The sequence below is a fragment of the Symsagittifera roscoffensis genome, chromosome 5 (genome assembly GCF_963678635.1).
Source record: "Symsagittifera roscoffensis chromosome 5, txSymRosc1.1, whole genome shotgun sequence".
In the NCBI taxonomy this organism is placed as follows: Eukaryota; Metazoa; Xenacoelomorpha; order Acoela; family Convolutidae; genus Symsagittifera; species Symsagittifera roscoffensis.
This window is the reverse complement of record NC_087066.1, coordinates 66,745,058-66,765,105: the sequence shown is the minus strand read 5'-3', so window position 1 is coordinate 66,765,105 and position 20,048 is coordinate 66,745,058. Positions and strand designations below refer to the sequence as shown.

Genomic DNA, 20,048 nt, shown 5'->3' with positions numbered 1-20,048 from the left:
AAGAAAGACGTTTGCAACTCAAAACTAGCTTCAAAACCAAGCCAGCGTTTTTAGTAAACTACATAGTTGAGTAATTCAATTCTTCTTCAGGAAGCATAACGCAAACATTACCTTCGACAAAGAACTTCGAAAGCGGTTGTTATTGCAACTAGAAGTTATAAACCACGTAGGTTACAAAAAGAAAAACGAGATACATTAGGAGTTTATTCCAGAAATAGTCAGAATGGTCAGGAGCCAATTTTAGAACTGAGGAATTGTGCGATTCAGAAAATAGGCTACGTAATTTGGAATCAGTGACGTGCAATCATTACCAGAAGCAGTCGGATAAGCGATCGGAGAGCTGAACGATTCAAATCGGCCTAAAACCTTCCCAGACCTAGCCAGATACAACGGTGTGCCAATCCAGTGACACAGCCGAAGAAGAAAGAACCGGAGAGAGTGTCCGCAGCTGCCGACTCCAACCCAGATTTTTGGTATCCAGATCATCAGACAAGGGGTCAACTACAGACGTTTTGTGTGAGTTTGAGAAGTGATTGCTGGACAAATCCTCTGCGGCTGACCAAAAATCTAACAAACCGAAACCGGTGACGCCCAATCTCCAATTAAAAACTGTAAGACGTTTCCAAAACTTTTAAAACTATCCATTCGTGCTTTAAATCTATATACGATGTCATATATGCTAGAAATTTTCCCGCGAGCTAGCCCCCGGTAATTTTTCTCAATACCAAAAAAATTTTGGACAGTTCCGTTGAACTGAAATATCTTACAGTCGGTACATAGACAAACTGATTTGACATTTTTTTCTCGATACCAAAATTTTTTGGATACATGTGAACGGAATATTAATCAGTGAAATCGGAACATAGACAAAGAGGTACTGGACTAGTTTTTTGGATTGGTTTATGACTCGAACCTGCTGACCAAAATTTTCTGAAAAATTTTGTGAAAAAAGTAAAAAAAAATTGCCAAAAAATGATGCCATCAGCCAAACGACTTTCTATCAGCTTTCGATTACATGCAAAAAATAATCACATAGCTGGGTCTCGGATCCCCAGACAACGTGATTACTATTAAAACACGGCTAGAAAACCACAATTAGATGTTTTTACTGGCAGCTATTTACTAAATCCATTAGAGATGGATTGACCCTTTCCTCGTCTCTATTATCGGAGTAAATTAAATACGTTCGGGGCATTGCATCAGCTAAAATATATAGGTATTTTTTTCTAACAGTCCCTGGGCACCAGGCATCTGACTCCGTACTCTCCCGGAGATAACGTCGTTATCTCTCCAATTTTGTTGCACTGGACGTTTCGGTGCAATCCTAAATGTCCCATTAGACCTTCCGTTTCCACAATCTTCTTCCAGTAGGCACCTTATCGTGGTCACGATAAGAAGCTTTGCACTCTCGCTTTGTCTATTTTTTCCCGACTATTTTCTGTCTTGCAATCGGTTGTTCTCTTTTTTCGTATACTTCTGGACAAAATGGCCGTTTTTGGCATTTCTCAGAAATGTTCCAGTCCAAATCGAAAATTCTGAGCCTCCTTTTCACCGCAACGGCGATAACAACGCCTTTAATGTCGTTCTCGGCGTTTGTCGGAAACTTCGACTGTGCCATCCGGGTAAATGGCACCAAATTCTTGTCTATGAGTGCTAGAGACCACCGCTTCTAGAGTTAACAGTGGTGTTATTTTTCTCTCAGAGTAGTAGACATTTATTTTTTAATGTTTTATTTTTCATGAATGAAGTCAGTTTCCACGTATGAGATTTCAAAAAAAAACTAAATTCTCAAAGAAGACCTTCCGTTTAGTTGCGGTAAGTACACAAGCTGGATAGGGCCATACCAGCGTTATAAAAATGCATATACATCAGCAAGCTGTATCATTTTATCAATGAAGTCATAAATCAGCATTAAATGCATCTCGTAATGTTAATTTATCTTAGCCGTCCTTCCTCTACAATAGCGCTAATGGAGCTGTCGATAAATTGAACTTTGCGCAGCGATCTGCACCCCTTATACATAATATAGAGCTCCTCAGGAGCGCGAAGCTTATTTTGAGATTGTGTTCAATTCCTCAGCAGCGCGAAGCTTATTTTGAGATTGTGTTTAATTCAGTTTTTTTCTCATTTTTCTGGCTCATTTTTCTAGAGGTTTCATTTTTGATTGCTTTCAAAGCACGCTTTTTTGACAGAAGAATCAAAATTCGGGTTTATAAGTGTTTATTACGCATACGATTAGCAAGCGCTATCAAGTAGGGTATAGGCTTTTTCAGCTTGTTTAACGGTTCCAACTTGGTTAACGGAATCATTTGGTAGCTCGGCGTATCAAATTTTTTAGTTTCTCCGGCTGGAAATTTCAAAGAATTTAAGTTCTAGTATGTCTAGGACCTGTTTGTGTTTCAAACGGGGAAGTTTTCAGCTTAAAAAACTTGTCGTCCTAATGTTTTTCTGCTTGTTTTGTCGGCGAATTCGACTCATCACGGTTTGTGCAGTAGGTGATTTTTTGTTGAAAATTTTTTTTCATTAGGAGCCAATAAACGTAGTTCAGACTCTTATGTAGGTCGTGATGACTTCTTTTCAGGAAAAGGCATAATTTTTGTCCAGGCTCAAATTTACTTCTTCGCTGTTTGATTTTTCGTTTGTATTTAAAAACATGCTTCTTGATTCAGTTTTTACACTAGCCATCAGCTAAGTGTATTATTACGAACTTTCTTTTTTTCTAACCTAACTAGTAAATAAGTGTTCAGTACAAATTTTTTATTTGGAAATTTTAGAAGTTTTAGGAGCCTTAGGGCATCTATTTTTTTCTTTGATATTGGGCTGTTGGTTTTTTTTTCTGTTTACTTGCGTTTATTGACTCTTCTCCATCTGTCTGTTGGCTATGTTTCATCGCTCTTAGTTGTAAGTTTACTAACTCCAATTTCTTTAAACTTTTTGAAGTTAAAAGTTGTTATTGGCCTCAATTTTTTCGTTTTTTTTTGTTTGTATTGTGTGATTTAGGAGTTTTTTCATGACGACTATTTTGTTTTAGGGTCACCTTAAGTTTAACGAAATTTTTCCCCTTTTTTGCTACTTTAGAATGTTTTTGAATAATTATTTAACGCAAGTGACTGTGGTTTGAAGGATTTTTCTCATTTTGAACATCATTCCATAAAATTCTTAGTTGTTTTTTTTCGAAGATGTATTAGTTCTTTAATGAGTCAGTGATTCTTTTTATCTGCTGGCTTGCATTGCTTCGTTTGTATCGTATCGGAAGTGGTACAAAGCTCCGCTTATTTTGTGTTAATCACACTGATTTTATACGCGGTCTTTATACGCTAACACAAATTTGTTTCCAGTTTTTGTTTTTTTTTCCATGTGTTCTATCACTTTTACGCTCTCATATATTTTTTTACTGAGTCGCAGGAGATCTCTCCTGGATCTCGTTCATGACACCGGCGAACCGTTTAGCTTAAATAGATGGTTATCAAAATATTTGAGCGGTCGCCAAGCGAAGAAAATTTTCAGGGATGCTCTTAATATCCAGGATTGTCCGCACAGGCGACACTTAAAGCTCAGTCCTCACCTATTTCGGTCAATTTTTACGTTCATGTTGCAATGCAAATGTAGAGTATAGATGCATATAAAATAAGCACATTTGGCCAAGCGAACTAAGACAAAGTAACGTTACATCACAGTCGACGTAGGTTCGAGTCCCCCACCTGCCCATGTATTAATATACTAAAAACGGTGGTTACATCCTATTTTAACTGTTTTTTGGTTCTAATTCGGTTCAGCCTTGATTAAGACTGACCGCCAAAAAGCAATTTGTCTCAAGGACACTACCGACCGGTTCTTGTGGCTAGCTTGCGCCGATTTGTTCCAAAAGCGAACAGATGATAAAAAGTTATATGATGTTTTTGATCGATAGAGAATGCCGAAATTTATCTATTTGCTTGAGTTATTTACCGAAAAATATCTCTTATTAATTTAACGAATTGGGATCAGTTTTGGAGATTAGCGAGCATATTTTGGCGCCCACAGAGAGATAGTTAGTGCCCTGATTGTTTGATAACGATAAGTGTCCTGATCAAGAAAGACGTTTGCAACTCAAAACTAGCTTCAAAACCAAGCCAGCGTTTTTAGTAAACTACATAGTTGAGTAATTCAATTCTTCTTCAGGAAGCATAACGCAAACATTACCTTCGACAAAGAACTTCGAAAGCGGTTGTTATTGCAACTAGAAGTTATAAACCACGTAGGTTACAAAAAGAAAAACGAGATACATTAGGAGTTTATTCCAGAAATAGTCAGAATGGTCAGGAGCCAATTTTAGAACTGAGGAATTGTGCGATTCAGAAAATAGGCTACGTAATTTGGAATCAGTGACGTGCAATCATTACCAGAAGCAGTCGGATAAGCGATCGGAGAGCTGAACGATTCAAATCGGCCTAAAACCTTCCCAGACCTAGCCAGATACAACGGTGTGCCAATCCAGTGACACAGCCGAAGAAGAAAGAACCGGAGAGAGTGTCCGCAGCTGCCGACTCCAACCCAGATTTTTGGTATCCAGATCATCAGACAAGGGGTCAACTACAGACGTTTTGTGTGAGTTTGAGAAGTGATTGCTGGACAAATCCTCTGCGGCTGACCAAAAATCTAACAAACCGAAACCGGTGACGCCCAATCTCCAATTAAAAACTGTAAGACGTTTCCAAAACTTTTAAAACTATCCATTCGTGCTTTAAATTTATATACGATGTCATATATGCTAGAAATTTTCCCGCGAGCTAGCCCCCGGTAATTTTTCTCAATACCAAAAAAATTTTGGACAGTTCGGTTGAACTGAAATATCTTACAGTCGGTACATAGACAAACTGATTTGACATTTTTTTCTCGATACCAAAATTTTTTGGATACATGTGAACGGAATATTAATCAGTGAAATCGGAACATAGACAAAGAGGTACTGGACTAGTTTTTTGGATTGGTTTATGACTCGAACCTGCTGACCAAAATTTTCTGAAAAATTTTGTGAAAAAAGTAAAAAAAAATTGCCAAAAAATCCTCAAAATGTCTCCAGAATTCTCCAAAACTGTGCTGCAAGATGACACCAACCTTATGTTAAGTGGTCTGGTAGCGAAATATCAGGCAAATTAAGTTGAGTTTTTTCATCCGCAGGTTTCTTCCGCGTGTGTTGTTGGAACTTAACCAATTTGCCTGATCCCCCACCCACCATTGGTGAAACTGAAAGCCAGTTCGCTTCAAATAAAACAAAGCCATTTCAGCCCGTCCGATTATTGATTTCGTTGCGTGACAGTAAAGTTAAGTGGTCAGGTACGGTGATGTTAAGTGAGTTAAGTTGAATTCTTTCATCCTCAGGTTTACTCCGTGTGTGTTGTTGGAGTTCAACCGGCCTACTTAGTTTTCCAACCCCATTGGTACTTAAGCGTAACGAAGCCGTCGCATAGGTCCCTTAATTATATTGTATTCATTCTAGGAGCTAGCTCCTTGGATCACGCGCTGCGAAAACTTCCCGCTCCGTCCCAGAAGCGCGTCAAAGATACTTGCTTTACGAAGCCAGGTTTAAATTTGAACTTTAACGCTAGGGACTCCCAGAAAACAATACAGTACTACCTTCATCACTACTTGTCGCACCGTAACGACCTCGTAATTTGGCACGACGCCATTAATAACTCGATAAGTAGGCACCGCAGTAACAATAACCGCAAGCTGAGTAGTGAGCAACTTGTCAATTTGTTATTAAGGTATAGGACAAACATTTGTGCAATCGTATAACGTAGACGGAACGGAACCGAGGATATAGAGGAAAGTTTAAGTTCAACAGGTATTCTCGTTCTGAACGTCGTTAAAGACTTTAGCTAAGGACCAGGTACTCTCCTCCTTCTAAGGCGTTATAGCGCTAATCTTAACGTCCTTAAGACACGTAAGAAGCGGAACCGCTTACCCCTCAAAGCTCGGAAAGCTATAAGAAATAGGCTTCAGGCAGAAGCTTTGAGACGTCAAGTTCACCCGTCTTGTAAGCTAATGTTGAATTACTAATGCAAATTTAAGTACGTACCAAAACAGTACCTCATTTTATTGATTGTTTTCTATAAGTGAGCATCCGTAGAATATTGTCAATTTGTGAAAAACATGGACGAACAATTCCAAAGTAAGATGCGCAAGTTATTCGAAACCCGTCCAAATCTAGAAAATGAGCTGGTTAAAGGTCACTCATTATTACTTGAGTACCTTGAGAATAATAGTCGCACTACAAAAATTGATAATGCTGTTTACAAATGTAAAATTTCGTTGGAAAAAGCTGTCGACATCAATGAGCAATTAATTAGGTCAGCGGGAAAAACGGAAAATCCTGAAAAAATTATTGCTCAGCAAGACCTTTGGCTTAAGAAAGTAACCGAAATGAACGATAAAGTAATGCATGAAGCTCAGAGTTACATGATGAGCCTTGAACCTTCGTCATTTCCAGCAGCCGGCATTACAGGGAGCAAGGGATCTTTACAACAAACTAGGTCTGAGACATCCTCACGCTCGCACAAAACAAAAGATTCAGAAGCACGAGTATCTGAAAACAGGTCTAAGGTCTCTAATAAGTCTAAGGATAGTAGAAAGCTTGACTCACATAAGTCTGATAAATCAGCTTCCACTTGTCATACGTCGACTGTTCGCACTATGTCATCAAGTGAGAAACGGCATGAGTTAGCTTCAGTAAAACGACGCCATGAGGAGCTGGAAAGGCAGTATCAAGTGTCTTTAAGACTTAAAGAGCAAGAGAACCGTCTTAAGTTCGAACAAAGTCAGCTGGAACTAGAGCAATTGGCTGAAAGTCATAAAAAGCAACTAATTGAAATGGAACTGAAAGCGTTTGAACTTGAGGACACTTCATCTGAGGTTAGCGAGAAGGTAGCGGAAAGTAACTCGACAGGAGTAAGTCAACTTATTTCAAAAGTAGCAACCGATCGAACTAATGATTGGGTAGACTCTGTTAGTTCACAAGCACCTCCAGACGTTGCTAGTGCGACAGGTTTGCAGGCCTTCACTCCTGTACCCATTTCATCAGGACCGACGACTTCCGCCATCCTCGCTCATGCAATTCACACCAGTAATAGTCGTAACCATGAGCACACAGCATTGAGTGACCCTGGAATCCATAGTTATGGACATCGGGCTATGCCTCAATTTGGCAGTGCAAGCCTTTAGCCATTGCAAGCTTCTGTTCCATTCCCAGTTAACAATATGCATTCTAGTGCACACGTGTTACACCACCGTCTGCTGTTCCTTTACAGACCATGAGTTCAAACATAACTAATGGTAGTTTTGCCTTTGCGCAACCGGAATCATTACCTGTTCCAATGTTACCGGCACAACCCGGTTCTGGTTTTGTTTCTTTGTCACCTGCATTTGCTGGTGGTGGCTCCTCATCTTCTGGAGTAAACCCAACGCCGGTTTTCTTTTCGGCACCTAATTGCCATGCAGCGCCAGTCCAGACGCAACATAATCTTCCCTTTGTTCCGCCTACTGTGTCACCTAATATCACCGATTACTACACAAGTGATGCAAATTTATGGCGATTGGCAGCTACAACTCCAATCGTCACGCCTGCTCAGTGTTGTAATGCTGGAATCATTTTTTCTTATGTGACAACTGTTGTCCATCGTGTAACCGCCGCTCGGTATACTAGTGGTGGGACTCTGTATTTTAATACTCCTTCAGTTCATCCACAACATGTTCCGCATTTTGTCAATCATACTAATACTGGTTATCAGCCAGTCAGTGAAGACTACGCACCGTCTTTCACTGATCCGAACCAAGGTTGTTCATTGGATCGACCTCTCTCCGCTCGTGAATTGGCGGAATTATTGATGCATAGCCGCAAAGATCATCTTGCTGAATGGAAGTTAGCCCAGTTTGACGGCAACCCGTTAAACTGGCACGAATGGTTTGGTCAGTTTAAGTCCACCGTTGATTCCGCTGTTCTCACCGATAATACGAAACTGACATACTTAAAAACGCTCGTCACAGGCAAAGCAAAAACCGCAATTGCGGAGTTTATTTATAGTGGCGTTATGTACAAGGATGCACTCGCCACCTTGCAACGGAAGTTTGGGCAACCACATGCTATTGTTGGTGCGCATCTTGATAAGCTGAATACTTTTCCTCCACTTAAGATGCACAATTCGGAAAATGTCATTAGTTTCTCCTCTGCCATATCTGGCCTCATAGCAGTTTTCAAATTATTGTCTTTCAACGATGATCTAAAGAGTGTTAACCTGTTAAACCAAGCTGTTAGTAAACTTCCGCCTAACCGCAAGGAGGCTTGGTCAATGCATACTGTTAGACATAATTGGCAGCGACCAACACTCTTAGACTTTAACAACTGGTTGAAAGAAAAGGCCGAGGGGCATGAAAGATTACGTTTACTCAACTCTAAGGCAAAAAACGAGGAACCAGTTAAACCAAAAACAACCAAAGTTTTTGCAGCCAATAGCCAGGTAACTAGTAAGGCTCAGTCATGCATTGTGGAATTGTGCTGTTTTTAAGGAAAAGAATGCTACTCAGCGAGCAAAATACGTAGCTGAACAGAAACTTTGCTTCGCTTGCCTCAATGGCAATCATAGTTTCCGGCAATGTTCTATAGCAAAAAAGTGCCCGAAGCCAGAGTGTGATAGCACACATAATGTCTTGCTCCATGGAGCCGAAAGAATATTTCCTCGGAAGGAAAATTCAAAGGTTTCGAATAAGGCTGGAACAAACAAATCAAAGGAGAATACAAACACTTCCATCCATGCCGCTGTTAGTGATGTACATGACATTGAATCTTCTAAAGGGTTGTTGTCAATTGCAACACTTGGTGTATCCTCGGATGTAACCAGTCTCCGGACGTTGGTTCTTTGTGATAGTGCATCTCTCTCTCTCTCTCTCTCTCTCTCTCGGGTATTCACCCTGTTAGGGTCCCCCATGTCGCTATCTACAGCTCCTGTTCATATGTCTCGCTAGGTTGGTTGCTGATAACAATTTATTGCACAGTGGACATTCCTTTGTTGCCGGGACGTATTTGGTAGGGCTTGGTGTTCCTCGACATTTCTTCTCGTGATTCTTCAGGTTTGTTTTCGTTGGGAATTTGGCGTGGCATTTGACGCACGTATGTTCTGCGCTCTCTCTGTGCATTCTTCTTATATGCACTGCCCGACCAGCTCTAGATTTGCAGACTTTTTCGCATTGGCTACACCCGAGATTGACGCTTTCCTTTCTTTGTGAGCCTTCTATCATGCCTCCTTCCCATCCATTCTCTTGGGATTCCTCCCATCTTTCCAGATGTGTCATTCTGTTCTGTATAATCGTTTTCCATTGCTTTCTGTCTTTTGCCATCTCTTCGATATCTAGTTGGTCAATTCCTGCTTCGCACATCAATTTGATCCATTGTCTGGGAGTACAACGGTACTTCGCTCTCGGTTTTTCAGTTTCTTCTAACTTGCTTAACCAACCAAAAGTTACGCGTTTCACTCTTCTGTCGTCGGGCATACGTATTATATGTCCTAGGCGTTCCATACTCCGTTTTTCGATTTTACTTCTGACTGATTTTATTCTGAGTTCTTTCCTTAAATTCCATCTGTTTTTGTGTTTTTGTTCCATTTCCTTCAGCGGTGGTTGTGTTTTTGAACTCCAAACATAGCGGTAACATTGGTCTACCTTCCTTTGGATTCTGTTTATTTCTGACACATTCCAGGTCTGTACTTGGCAGTTGTACAACATGGTGCTTTCTACTACTGCCTCAACTACACGCGCTTGCGTTCTTTTAGTTAACCTTGAGTTTTTGAGGCGTCTTTTGACCTTTGTCCAAGCTCCCATCCCGCGTTGTAATCCTACTTTTGTGTCTTCCGCTTCTCCCAGCCAAAGGCCCAAGAATCTGGTTCCTGCCGAACTGGTTTCACCAAGAGTTATGTTTTCCTCTTTAGATTAGTTTGTCTTCTCTTCGAAGAGGCCCATTACTCTTTTGGTGGTGTCTCTTGCGACATTCATACTTTCCTTATTACTCAAGATAGTAGTGTCATCAGCGAACAAGGCGTATTTGAGGTCTATATGCTTCGCTTCAGCATTTTGTTGGTCCCTCCTTTGTGTCATGCAGGTGTTTCCAGGTACGTAAGTGATTCTTATTCCATTGTCTTCCCTTTGTTTTTCTGCTGCTCTTATTGTGATCTGATGAAATATTTTGAAAAGCATTGGGGAAGAAGGACATCCCTCCCTCAATCCTCTTTATATCAATAAATATCCGCAATTAGCACCTATTAAGCCCACTCAATATACTTATGAGGACGTTGAAGTTATTATCGGACAAGACTACTACCACGCCATTAGACCCATTGAGTTCATCTTGGGAGATGATAAAAACTCACCGTGTTCCGTTCGCCTACCGATAGGTTGGGTCATAAGTGGTTCGTTGTCGCCGTCCGTTAATTCTAGTTCTTCGTGTTTCAAGTGTGTTGTTGAAGATTCTTCTCTGACCGACCAGATAAAATCCTGGTACGAGTTGGAATCGTATGGTGCTTTCAAATAAGTCGATGCCCGTTCCGCCGGGGATAAACATGCTTTATCCATCCTAAATTCTGAAACCGTTCACAATGGCGAAAGATACTTTGTGCCTATGCTTTGGATTGATAGTAATGTCAGTCTACCAAACAATTATTACTCGTCACTCGCCCAATTTAAAACATTGGAGAGAAGGTTAAGTAAAGATCCTGAGCTGCGCGAAAGATACACAGAAACAATTAGAGAGGACATTAGGAAAGGCTATGTCGTTACCGTCGAACCGCATGATCCACGTAAGCGTTCCGATCGCGAGTGGTATCTTCCGCACCATCCCGTCGTAAATCCGAATAAGCCGGGTAAGGTGCGCCGAGTCCTTAATGGGGCTTCTAAGTTTCACGGCACATCCTTAAATAAGTCCTTTTTGGTGGGTCCGGATCTACTCCAAAATTTAATTTTTGTACTTTTGCGATTCCGTCAACACAAGTACGCCGTGTCCGCGGATATAGAGGGTATGTTCCTCCAGGTAGGAGTCCTTGCCCGCGATCAAATTTTGCTCCGTTTTTTGTGGCGGGAGGATACCACTTCCGATGTGGTAGTTCATCAGTACACTCGCCATATATTCGGCGCACGGGATTCGCCTACGTGTGCCAATTTCTCGTTGCAAAAAACAGCAACTTATAATATGTCCACATACCCTGAGGCCGCCTCAGTTGTAAATGAAAAATTTTACATGGACGATTACTTGGATTCATTCGAGAACGTTACCCATGCAATTAAAATTAGTCGCGATTTGGTTTCCTTACTAGAATTGGGATGATTTAATTTGACTAAATTTGTGAGTAATGCTGATGAAATCACTTCAGCAATGAACCCCGAGGAATCCGAAACCTCATCTTCACCCATCAAGGAAATATGTAATGGTGCCGAACAATCATCACACGTCTTAGGTCTTAAGTGGGACCATGTAAAAGACACATTGGTTGTTAGCAGAGGCGTGGATCGTCCTCTCGATAAAGCAATAACTCAACGAACCGTCTTGAGTTTCGTCTCTTCTGTGTTTGACCCTGTTGGGTTAGTAGCTCCATACACAGTTAGGGCCCGTCTTTTACTGAAAGATATTTGGAAAATCAGTGCTTAAAGTTGGGACGACGAATGCCATAAGAGATAAGTTTCTCGAGTGGCACTCCGGTCTCCCTCTCTTAGGGCAATTGACTATTCCCCGTTGTTACTTCACAGAGCTTGTTGATCAAATTGAGCTCCACATGTTCGGTGATAGTTCGCAGGATGTTTTCTGTGCGGTTGGATTTTTGCGTGCGCGACTCTCGAGCTCGCACAAAACTCAAATATCCTTCATCTTTGGTAAAGCTCGCGTTGCGCCCATGAAAGCGCTATCTATACCGAAGCTAGAGCTTCAAGCTGCTCTGCTCGCCACACGACTAAAAGATGATATACTGGCCGCCCTTACCGTCTCTATTAATCATGTCTACATGTGGACAGATAGTACAACAGTTTTGCAGTGGCTAAACTTCACTGATAAGTTACCTGTATTCGTCGCTAATCGTGTCGGCGAAATCCTCGAATCGACCACTATTGATGAGTGGCACCATGTTCTGAGCGGCGATAATCCAGCTGATGCCGGTACGCGGGGGATTTCTTCGGAAGCCCTCAAGGATAGCAGCTGGGTTATTAGTCCGAGCATTCTCAGGACTACTGATTGGCCGTTTAGACCCGACGAAAGTGTAATCAATAAAAATTGGTTTGACGGGTCCTTCTTGTGATGTTGATAATTGCTTGGAGACATCATCTTCCTTCGTCACATCCATCAAACATCCCGAACACGGGTTCAATTGGGAAAGGTTCAGTTCCTTTACAAGATTTAAACGAGTAGTCGCTTTTATGTTGATGTTGCCTTCACATAAGCATTTTCGTGGTAAGGACTTACGAATCACCGACCCCACTGAACTTGATATTGCAGAAAGCAAACTGATTCATCTTGCTCAGATGGAATCCTTCCCCGTTGAGTTAAAAACACTCACCGCTGGCAAACCTATTAAGAATAGTAGTAAAATTGCCACATACTCGCCATTTATCGGTCCCACTGGTATCATTCGTTCCACCGGACGGATTGTGCGCTTAGTGAATACCGAGTTTGATACTAAGCACCCAATAATACTCGACGCCTGACATACCCTTGTTCGTTTGTTGGCCCGCCGCCTCCACCACAAGCATTTTCATCAAGGTTTAGATTACATGCGCTCCGTTTTAAATATGAAATATGCAATACTTGGGTTGCGTCGACTACTTCGGTCTATCGAAAATCAATGTGTAACATGCCGTAAACGCAAAGCAAGTACCATCCAGCCTATATGTCCGATTTGCATGTCGAACGTCTCGGATATAAGCAACCACCCTTCAATCATACGGGTGTGGATTACTTTGGACCGCTTTACGTTCCGGTTCGCAGAAGCACTGAAAAAAGATGGGGATTTCTTTTTACTTGCCTCACCACCAGGGCTGTACACCTTGAGATTGTACCATCTCTGGACACCAGTTCTTGTGTCATGGGCATTGAACGGTTCATTGCGCGTCGTGGCGTCGTTCATTGCGCCAAGCACAATCTGGTCGGATAACGGCACGAACTTCGTTGGTGCGGAAAAGGAATTACTTGCCTGCATCAAGAGCTGGAATGGCATGGCTCCGACCATCTTTGCACACAAAGGTGTTACTTGGAAATTTAACCCGCCAGGCGCACCCCATCATTGCGGCTCCTGGGAACGCCTCGTCCGAAGCGTGAAGCGCGTGCTGTACGATATCCTAGGCAGTAGGCGAGTCACTGAAGAAGTGTTAGGAACAACACTCTGCTTAGTTGAACAGGCTTTGAATTCGAGGCCAATCACTCCCGTTAGTACCGATTCACGTGAGTTAAAAGCGTTAACCCCAAACCATTTTTTGCTCGGACAACATGCCACAAGCTTTCCTTCGCTTTTACCCCGGGGAGCACTTCGATCACAAGAAAAGGTACGTGCGAGCGCAGTCTTATGCTAACGTGATTTGGTCTCGTTGGCTTCGAGAATATGTTCCCTCGCTGAATAAGCGTGTCAAGTGGCACACTCATTCTGACTTCACTCTTAAAACAGGCGATCTGTGTGGATGATTGAGCCCGATAGTCCGCGTGGGTACTACCCTCTCGCCCGAATCCTCAAGCTAAACTACGGACAGGACGGTTGCGCCCGATCCGCCCTTGTCACGACCGCAACCCGTGAAGTCACGCGGCCGACCGTTAAGCTCGCTCTGGTTCTCCCTTCTTCAGGGGGGAGGATGTTGCAATGCAAATGTAGAGTATAGATGCATATAAAATAAGCACAGTTGGCCAAGCGGACTAAGACAGAGTAACGTTACATCACAGTCGACGTAGGTTCGAGTCCCCCACCTGCCCATGTATTATGTACTAAAAACGGGGGTTACATCTTATTTTAACTGTTTTTTGGTTCTAATTCGGTTCAGCCTTGATTAAGACTGACCGCCAAAAAGAGCAATTTGACTCAAGGACATTACCGACCGGTTCTTGTGGCTAGCTTGCGCCGATTTGTACCAAAAACGAACAGATGATAAAAATTTATGATGTTTTTGATCGATAGAGAATGCCTAAATTTATCTATTTGCCTGAGTTATTTACCGAAAAATATCTCTTATTAATTTAACGAATTTGGATCAGTTTTGGAGATTAGCGAGCATAGTTCATGATGCGCCATTTTAATCCACCGAAGGCCAGTCAAATCGTACGCAGACGACTTTCGCCCCTCAATTCAGTCGAGCTTTTTTCCAAAAGCTTCCTCAGTTTTATCAAACTACTTAATTAAAGTTACATCATAATTTTACGTCCAGTTTCATTTGTTTCGACAACTTTTTTTCTTCGTTCAATAAGGAATTCAATACTTACACCCTAGTGAAAAGGGACAGCACCCCCTTCTTTTAGTAAAGCACCCAAAAATACTCCGTTTGTTTTTTGACTGATGCCTTAACTTAGCTGAAAACTGCAAGAGAACTTCAGCAAAAGCTCGCGCAGGATATTGATCCTGAAAGCCTTATCGGGGACAAATTGGGGTCAATCTTATTTCCAAGGCTTTGGTCAGACCAACTTTAGATTACGCAGGCACAGCATGGTCCCATGCCGCCTGTCTTACGTCTTTGAATAAACTGGAATAAAGTAGTTCAAAACGCCGCTCTCCCCACTAAAACGGGCTGTACATAAATTAGTGCTGCAGAACCTTTACATGCAGAATATAAAATTTGAAATGTTACTCACCATCGTCAACTTCTATCTGCCCAGTTTACTGTGAAAACATGCATGCTTTCAAACCCCCTACTTTTTATCGCCCCAAACCTCCCCGAAATTCCTCCGCCCGACAATACTTGAAATTTTTTGGTCCCAGAATAGAAAATACCCTTTTATACACAGCTAATGCATCTTTTACCGCTTTAACGATTTTAAGGAACTCAGTTTTTTTTGCCCGTTAAAATTACAAATCGAGTTTAAAACAATTACATTATCTAAGTGTCGAGCAGGCTTCTGAACTGCCACTCTTTGTACTGCCCCCGAAAGTACTGCCACTCAAACCTCCCGATATCACCTCTCCAGAGAAATCTCTCCCTCGCCACACCAGGTTAACCCTTGCCCAATTAAGGTTTGGTTATATTCCCTTCCTAAACAGAATAGACCAAATGTCCCTCGAAACTGCCCCCACTATAATTCCCCAGACACCACTCTTGTGCTCCCAAGAACACCACTACTCTTACTTCAACTGACCTGTGGCTTCGGTCGATTGAAGTCGCAGAGTTTCTAGGACTCGGTTTGAGCTGCCGGAAGCGCCCCCTGGGGGCTAAAAACAACAGGTGTTGCCGATTGATCTCTCTGAATTTGAACTTGCTATAAATCAGCTTCAACATTTCACGCAGAAATCTTTTTTTATCACTGTCACTGCTTCTGGATTCTTAATTTGAAGTTCATTAATTCTCCTTGTTAAACAAGAGCAATCCAATTCAACTATTGTGAATAATCAGCTCTTTGTAAGTTTGAAGTATGATCGTCATTGACTGTCTTTTTTGATTAATAGGGCTGTTAAAACTACTGAAGCTGAAGGAGAAGTTGAACCTCACACGGAGGTCAAGAAAAAGAAGCCGTTGAAAAAGAAGCAGAACACTGAAATCAGTCAATCAACTGAACCACTTGCTGGTAATACTTTAATTGAATTTTATCTGAGACTAGTTTTCAAGCTTCCATAACCAACAAAAAATCTTAGTTGAATTGTTTTTACTTAGGTAAAAAAAAACATTTGCGGACTAAAATAAGATGTTTCATTATTATCTGGAATAGTTTTTAGTTATAGAATTTATCACTATAAATTTTTTCTATTATGGACAATTTGATTCTCTATCAATTTATTTAAGAAGGTGAGAAAAGCAAAGACGAAGTAGAAAATGAGCTTCATGCAGATGGAACAGAAGCACGTGGAGAGGCTAAGCCGAAAAACAAGAAAAAGAAAAAACTACCAACAGCTGCTGAAAGTGAGTCATTGAAGATTAATTGGGAGTCAGTAATAAATTTGAACTAACAGTTGGTTTTCGGATTTCACTTAAGGATTCTAGCGAGAATCCGCAGTCATTGAACGTGAAATATTGTCTTATAGATGCTTTGAATAATAAACGCATTTTAGATTCAATCGCACAACACCCAACTTATTGTTGCTAAAGTTTCAGGCCGGCAGTATGTTATACGATAACATAAAAGAGCTCTTTTTCCTTCCCCCCCCCACCTGCAAACTTTTACATGTAAATTTAATGACCACATTGTCCAATTGTTATGAAAATTGACATACACACTAAAAAGGCCACGACAAACATATTTGGTCTTCATACTCAACCTCGTAAAACCACTCGTTACACTAATATATTGAAGCTCGTGTGAGGTGGGAGGGGGGGAGGGGAGGGAAAAAGAGCCCATAAAAGACATTAGATGATCCGAGATAGTGAGTAGTCCTAGAACCAAAACGACAATTTCTTGCGTGGATCGACGGACTCAGTTTAAACTGTTTCGAGGCAGAGTTACCTTTCTCCACAAACACATGAAAGCATCATTACGTTTGCGATATGTAAGCGTAATCAAATCGGAATATTTTTTTGGGTTAACAACTTGTTCAGAGTCGATGATAGTAAAGACTCTTATGTAGGTCGTGATGATTTTTGTTAGTTTTTTTCCTGGAAAAATTTAAAATGTTCTATTAACTACTGAAGTGTATTCATAAATATTAATGCATTTAAAAATGTACGCAGGTATATAAGCCTTTTTCGAGTTCAATTCAAATTATCTGCTAAAAATAAGATCAATTGCGCTCTCCAATTACGAAAACGGAAATGGCGCGAAAAACGAAATTGACTTCTAATTTCGGAAGTAGATTTGAAGTTTCAGATTTTCCAAAGGAATAAAAAATTATCTATTGATCTAGTGCATCAACTTAATATGCTTCCATCGCCGCCAAATAGACCAAGTTGAGATCCGCTTCCCCAGCGTTCGATTGAAATTATCTCAACAAAGCATTGCATGCAAAATGTTTTATTAAGATTAGCGGAAAATTGGAACTCAGAACCAAGTTAACCTCCCTTTACGTTTTTTTTGGGCGGAGGGTGTTAATATGGTCCCATTCAGTTTTATTTAAACTTGCGATTTCAGAAATTTTCAAACTCGATGTATCTCGCATTTTTTGAAACGCATAATTTATACATAATTTGGCTTTATGCTTTTCAGTTTGTTACATGCAAAATTCTGTCTTTTGTATTTGGTATTCGGTATTTTTGGAGACCGATAAGACTGGCACCAAATTTTCGAATACTTGAAGTCAACCCCACAAGGGTTTTTCAAGTTTTTTCGTCAATGATAACATCGTTCCAAGTCCTCTTTGCTACCTGTTCATCCTATAGTTGTTGTATCGCAAGTGGTGCAAATGGAATTAAACTATTGAAATAATTTGAGCATTTTGAATTGTGAGCATTTATGTGCAATAAACACTTTATATTGAACATACGCCAAAGTTAAAGCGAACTAGGTGGCAACTTCATGGTTGTAACGAATGATTGGTAGTAACTAGATGGTAACAAAATGATTGTAACGAATATAGAAAAAGTTGATTTACAAGGCGGAGAAACAGCTCTCCCGGTGGTTCCCCGAATCCAGACATCATTTGATGACGAGCGAGTGTTGGGGGTGACGATCCACAGGACAGACAGACTGAAGCAGCACAAGTATGTCACCAGTCCACTAGTGAGAGTGCATGTGATGGATGCGAACACTGGTCACTATGTCAAAAAGGAAGACAGTAAACGCACATTAAGGTTGCCACATGAACCGGGATATGAGGCGTTGGAGTTCCACCCTCCACTGTGCACGGGAGCCTTCGACTTCAAGAAGAGACAGTAAGTTCATATTCACACTTGTAATTAACTTATTCACGCTTGATAACTGCTTGACGTTTGTACTAAGCAGTGTTTATCAAATCGGAACTAAGACTTTTTTGGAAGTTGTTTAACAGCAGAATCATTGACTCATCTGGTAACTTACTTTCTAACCAAATCAAGCTCAAGCAACTAATTATGCGCATAAAATTTTTGCGAGAGAGGGAGGGCTCATTAAAGTCCACTCTATTTTTTGTGCTGTCTTAAAAAGTAAAGTGCCATGAGTATTTAGTATTATCTGAATCATTGCATAGTGAATGGTGCTTCTTTTTAGTCTCAATGAAAGTTACCATTTAATCGGGTTTGTGTATTATATCTTTGTGCTTTATAGGAGTTTGATTCCGAGATGGGAGCAGCAGTTGTTCATTGACGAGCGATATCTCTACTTCCTAGAGAACAAGACAAATGTCTCTCAAGGAGAAGCAGCAGCCCCCCACTCTCCCAGCCCCAACACTGTGGTTCTGTTTGAACTGCTGAATTATGTGGACACAACTGGAATGAAGGAGGTGCCTAAAGGCAGGAGTTCCAACTGGATGCGCATCGCATGGGCATTCCTCCAAGTTAGCAGCCTACACCACACCACTTAGATAGCACTGCTTGGTTATGGAGCTTAATTTTTGCTGTTATTAGAAGAGCTCATCTGAGAGGTGCAAATGTGCAGCATTTGTGATCATTTAGTTTTTAGAATAAGTCTTGCTCTGACAAAAAACCCGATTAGTTATTAGGAGTTGATGAACGTAGTTATATAGGTCGCGATCATTTTTTTCTTTTTGGTTCAGCAAAACTTTTAATTTATTCAGGCTCAAATTTACTTCGCGGTTTGACTTTTGATTTCTTTTTAAAGTTCAGTTAATTTCCTTTGTTAAAAGGAAGGCAAACTCCACTATCGAACAGCGAAAGTTACAAGGTCAAGGAAAACATAAACCTAGGTTCGAAAATGGAATTTAATTTTCAGATTTCCCAGCGAAATACAAACTTACCTATTGATCCAGTTTTCTAGGTCAGTTTTTTTTCTGTTTAATTGCGTTTCTTGGCTTTTTTTCAACTGTCTAATGGCTTTGTTTTTGTTTATTTCGGTAACTGTTTTCGGTCATTACACTTGCGAAGCAAAGTGTATTAGTATAAAATTTCTTTTTTTTGTCCAAACTAAGTCGCAAGTGTTTTTTTTTGTGGCACTTTTGAATCGATAGGCGGCGGTAGCAGTATAATATCATATGTGCTTTCACATTTGATCAGTAAAAAAAGAACACAGCTGATTCATTTTAATTCATCAAATGAACCGAAAATTTTTTTTATTTGTTTCAAACAACAGTACAATGATAAAAAGCTCGATTTCAGAAGTTTGGTGCTAATTATGCTGCATCGAATCGGCAATTTATTGTTATATGTAGCTGCGTTATTGGTGGCTAGTTTTTGGAGATTGTAAGCATCCGTGACTGAGTGGTTAGTGCGTGAGACTCAAATTTGGTAGGTCGCAGATTCCGACACGTAGCCTAGTTTTTGCTAATTCGAGGCTTATTTTACTTTTTCTTATTTCAATTGATAGAGCTGCTTTTTGGTCGTACTTTCGCAAGTGTTTGCGAAGCGCAGCTTCGCTTCTGTGTCTCTATTTTTAAGTGTCAATAAAAGAAACGAACGCACTTATGTAAGTCATGTGAAAAAGTCATTTTGATAGCGTTCATTTTTGAATTTTGATTTTTGGTTTGACTTCTAGTTTCTTAACACAATAAGGGTCTTGTAATCGGGAACTAGAATTTTTTTCCCGTAAACATCTTTTTTAAACAAATTTTTCAATTTGCTTTATCATTGAATCTTTGCAGCTTTCCAGGGTTCTTTGCCTTTTTCCCAGAGGTTACGTCGTCGCCTTTGAACCCAAAAGTCACGGGATGGACTCCTGGCTGGACCTTGTTTTTTTTCAGTATGTATTCAATTGAAGTTTTCTCCGGTAAAAATTGATTTGCCTGACTTTCGTTTATCTGCTCAAGTTTTGGCGGCTCAATTGCCATATCACG

General features: G+C 40.7%; 1 protein-coding gene across 4 annotated transcripts in view; it reads left to right on the top strand.

Annotated features, from left to right (window-relative positions):
- The window catches only part of LOC134846528 (jouberin-like), a 439,624-nt gene that overhangs the window by 399,070 nt on the left and 20,506 nt on the right, over window positions 1-20,048 (top strand). For 3 of the 4 annotated variants that reach the window (XM_063863905.1, XM_063863906.1, XM_063863908.1), the window contains exons 5-8: window positions 15,645-15,763; window positions 15,979-16,095; window positions 17,721-17,997; window positions 18,368-18,596. In XM_063863905.1, the coding sequence (XP_063719975.1) occupies window positions 15,645-15,763; window positions 15,979-16,095; window positions 17,721-17,997; window positions 18,368-18,596 (742 nt within the window). The remainder of the gene's footprint in view (window positions 1-15,644; window positions 15,764-15,978; window positions 16,096-17,720; window positions 17,998-18,367; window positions 18,597-20,048) is intronic. The other variant, XM_063863907.1, reaches the window with a different exon arrangement.